Source organism: Hevea brasiliensis, chromosome 18, assembly GCF_030052815.1.
Source record: "Hevea brasiliensis isolate MT/VB/25A 57/8 chromosome 18, ASM3005281v1, whole genome shotgun sequence".
Classification (NCBI taxonomy): Eukaryota; Viridiplantae; Streptophyta; class Magnoliopsida; order Malpighiales; family Euphorbiaceae; genus Hevea; species Hevea brasiliensis.
Genome location: NC_079510.1, coordinates 37,743,660 through 37,746,601, shown reverse-complemented (window position 1 = coordinate 37,746,601; position 2,942 = coordinate 37,743,660). Strand labels below are relative to the sequence as shown.

Here is a 2,942-nt window from a genome sequence, read left to right as displayed (position 1 = left end):
ATAAAATTTTTACCCTCCAACCAAAAATTTCGACTCCTCCACTAAGTAATTAATGCAATAATTAAAAAGTTCTCCAGGGCTAATATAATTGAAAAAAACAAGGTACATAAATGTCAAAATTAAATGAAGTGGGTACAAAGAAAAATGAAAAATATAAGGATGAGAACACAATTAAGCACATAGTCAGCAAGATTGACTTAAGAAGCAGCAGTGCAAGGTAGAAATTCCATGTTAGGGCTTGATTAACGGTTTAAAACTACCAACAAACGAAGACCAAAGCAACAGCTGAAATTACGATACCATTACCATTAGCGCAGACCCCACCTCTCTATATTAATCACGCCATTAGTCCCGGCTTTTCGCCACTTTATAATCCCTACCCTTTCTGCAATGTCACCCCACCCCTCTCCTCCTACCTAGCTACTGAACACGAAGAAGAAAAAGAAGAAAAATGTCTACTAGCACTTTTTTCCTCCTCTTCTTCTTCTCCATTCTAACCCCACGTTTCGTTTTCTCTTCCCTAGTTCCGGATCCTGAGCTAGTTGTACAAGAGGTACACAGGTAATGTACATTCTTTAATTTGTAACTATAGCTAGTGTGGTGTAGTACTACTGTACTAGTGCTATAAGTTGTTTTTTTCACATTTTCTTTCTCTCCAGGAGCATCAATGCCTCGAGGAGGAACCTTGCCTTCCTCTCATGTGGAACCGGCAACCCCATCGACGACTGCTGGCGGTGCGACCCCAACTGGGAGAGGAACCGCCAGAGGCTGGCAGACTGTGCTATTGGGTTTGGGAAGGATGCCATTGGAGGAAGAAATGGTAGAATTTACTTGGTCACTGATTCAGGTGATGATGATGCTGTGAACCCAAAGCCAGGGACTCTTAGGCATGCAGTGATTCAAGATGAACCCTTGTGGATTATTTTCCAGAGAGATATGGTTATTCAGCTGAAGCAAGAACTGGTGATGAATTCTTTCAAGACTATTGATGGTAGAGGTGCTAGCGTTCACATTTCTGGAGGACCATGCATTACTATTCACTATGCAACCAATATTATCATCCATGGATTACACATACATGATTGTAAGCAAGGAGGGAATGGTGATATAAGAGATTCTCCTCACCACTCTGGGTGGTGGACTCAATCGGACGGTGATGGTATTTCCATCTTCACCAGCAAGCATATTTGGGTTGACCATTGCTCGCTCTCTAATTGTCATGATGGTCTGATAGATGCCATTCATGGATCTACAGCCATTACCATCTCTAACAACTATTTCACCCATCATGACAAGGTCATGCTTTTGGGCCATAGCGACTCGTATAGTCAAGACAAGGACATGCAAGTTACTATTGCCTTTAATCATTTTGGAGAAGGGCTAGTGCAGAGAATGCCAAGGTAAAAATAAAAAATAAAAATCCAAAATCATATATACCTGAATACATTCGATGGTTGAGGATTTGTTAAAGGGTATATATATATTTGTTCAATTGCAGGTGTAGGCATGGATATTTTCATGTGGTGAACAATGACTATACTCACTGGGAAATGTATGCAATCGGTGGGAGTGCTTCCCCTACCATCAACAGCCAAGGGAATAGATTTCTCGCGCCTGATGACAGGTCCAAGAAAGAGGTGAGGATACTCATATTATGTACATTAAAACCTGTAAACACTTTTTTGCTTCAATTATTACAAGAAATATAAATAAAACGTGTAGGTGACCAAACACGAGGATGCACCGGAAAGCGAGTGGAGGGGCTGGAACTGGAGGTCGGATGGAGACTTAATGGAGAACGGTGCCTTTTTCCGGCAATCAGGTGCAGGAGCTTCTTCAAGCTATGCTAGAGCTGCTAGCCTGAGTGCAAGACCATCTTCTTTTGTGGGTTCAATAACCAGGACTGCTGGTGCACTTAGCTGCAGGAGGGGTTCTCGTTGCTAGCTAGAATTAATTAATTAACAAAAAAAAAAAAAATGAAGAATTGAAAATCACTATATTCCCTAGGCCTTAACTGGCCAATATAGTGTTCTAGTTGTGTCTCTTGTTTTTGACAACCTCTGTAATTTGCTTGGAAAAACTTTATTGGATTGGACTACATTGGCAATCCTTTGTTTTGTTTAAAGTAAAAGCAAGATCAGATGTGTTGACTTTTTTACTTTGCTTTTTGTTTGGTATAATAGCATTAACTTGGTTGGTATGTAGATTTAATCCCAACTTTATTGATCTGAGATTAACCGGAATTTGAATTTGAATTCTTAGTCACCATTGTTAATAAGACTTTATCTGAAAATCGATCATAAAAAAATCACTCTTTAAAATCAAAATTTAAATAGTAAGATATAAGATTATAAAAAAAATATATTTTCTTCAGTTGTAAATTTTTTAATTTTGATGCAAATAATATATTTTTTATTAAATAAAAAATTAATGAACTTATACTGCAATTAATAGATCAACGCATAAAAATTCATAATTAATATCATTTTATTACGTAAAAAATATTTTTATATTTTAAAAAAATTTTAATGAAAAATATGATTGGGACTCTATTGGATATTGAGTTTCAAAGTAAAAAAAAAATTTAATATTATTTTAGATGTTATTAACAAAATAAGTTGAGAAAAGCAATATTAGCATTTTTATGAATAAAAAAAAAAAAACCTTAGTGAGTAACTGCGAGAATGTGAAAAGGGGAAAGAAAAAGGAAAAAATTTGGCCCGTCAATCGTGGAGAAACACCTGGAAGTGCGGCAGGGACAAGTACAGCATTCATAATTATATACTAAACTCATGGGAGGTTGTGGAAGTAAAGTGTAGCGACTCTCGCAGGCAAATTGCATAGCTGCAGACATGACATGAACCCCATCATCTCCGCTGCAAGTCGAACCTTTCACCTTTTTTATCTTTGACCAGATTCTGGGATCACTGTTCATTAAAAAA

The 2,942-nt window shown here is 37.2% G+C and overlaps 1 protein-coding gene across 1 annotated transcript; it reads left to right on the top strand.

Annotated features, from left to right (window-relative positions):
* Nucleotides 1-368: 368 nt before the first annotated feature.
* On the top strand, nt 369-2,158 carry LOC110667497 (pectate lyase). Its single transcript, XM_021828363.2, has 4 exons — nt 369-561; nt 660-1,400; nt 1,499-1,637; nt 1,723-2,158. Exons 1-4 carry the CDS (start codon nt 452-454, stop codon nt 1,942-1,944), a joined length of 1,212 nt encoding a protein of 403 aa, XP_021684055.2. The 5' UTR covers nt 369-451; the 3' UTR covers nt 1,945-2,158.
* Nucleotides 2,159-2,942: the final 784 nt, after the last annotated feature.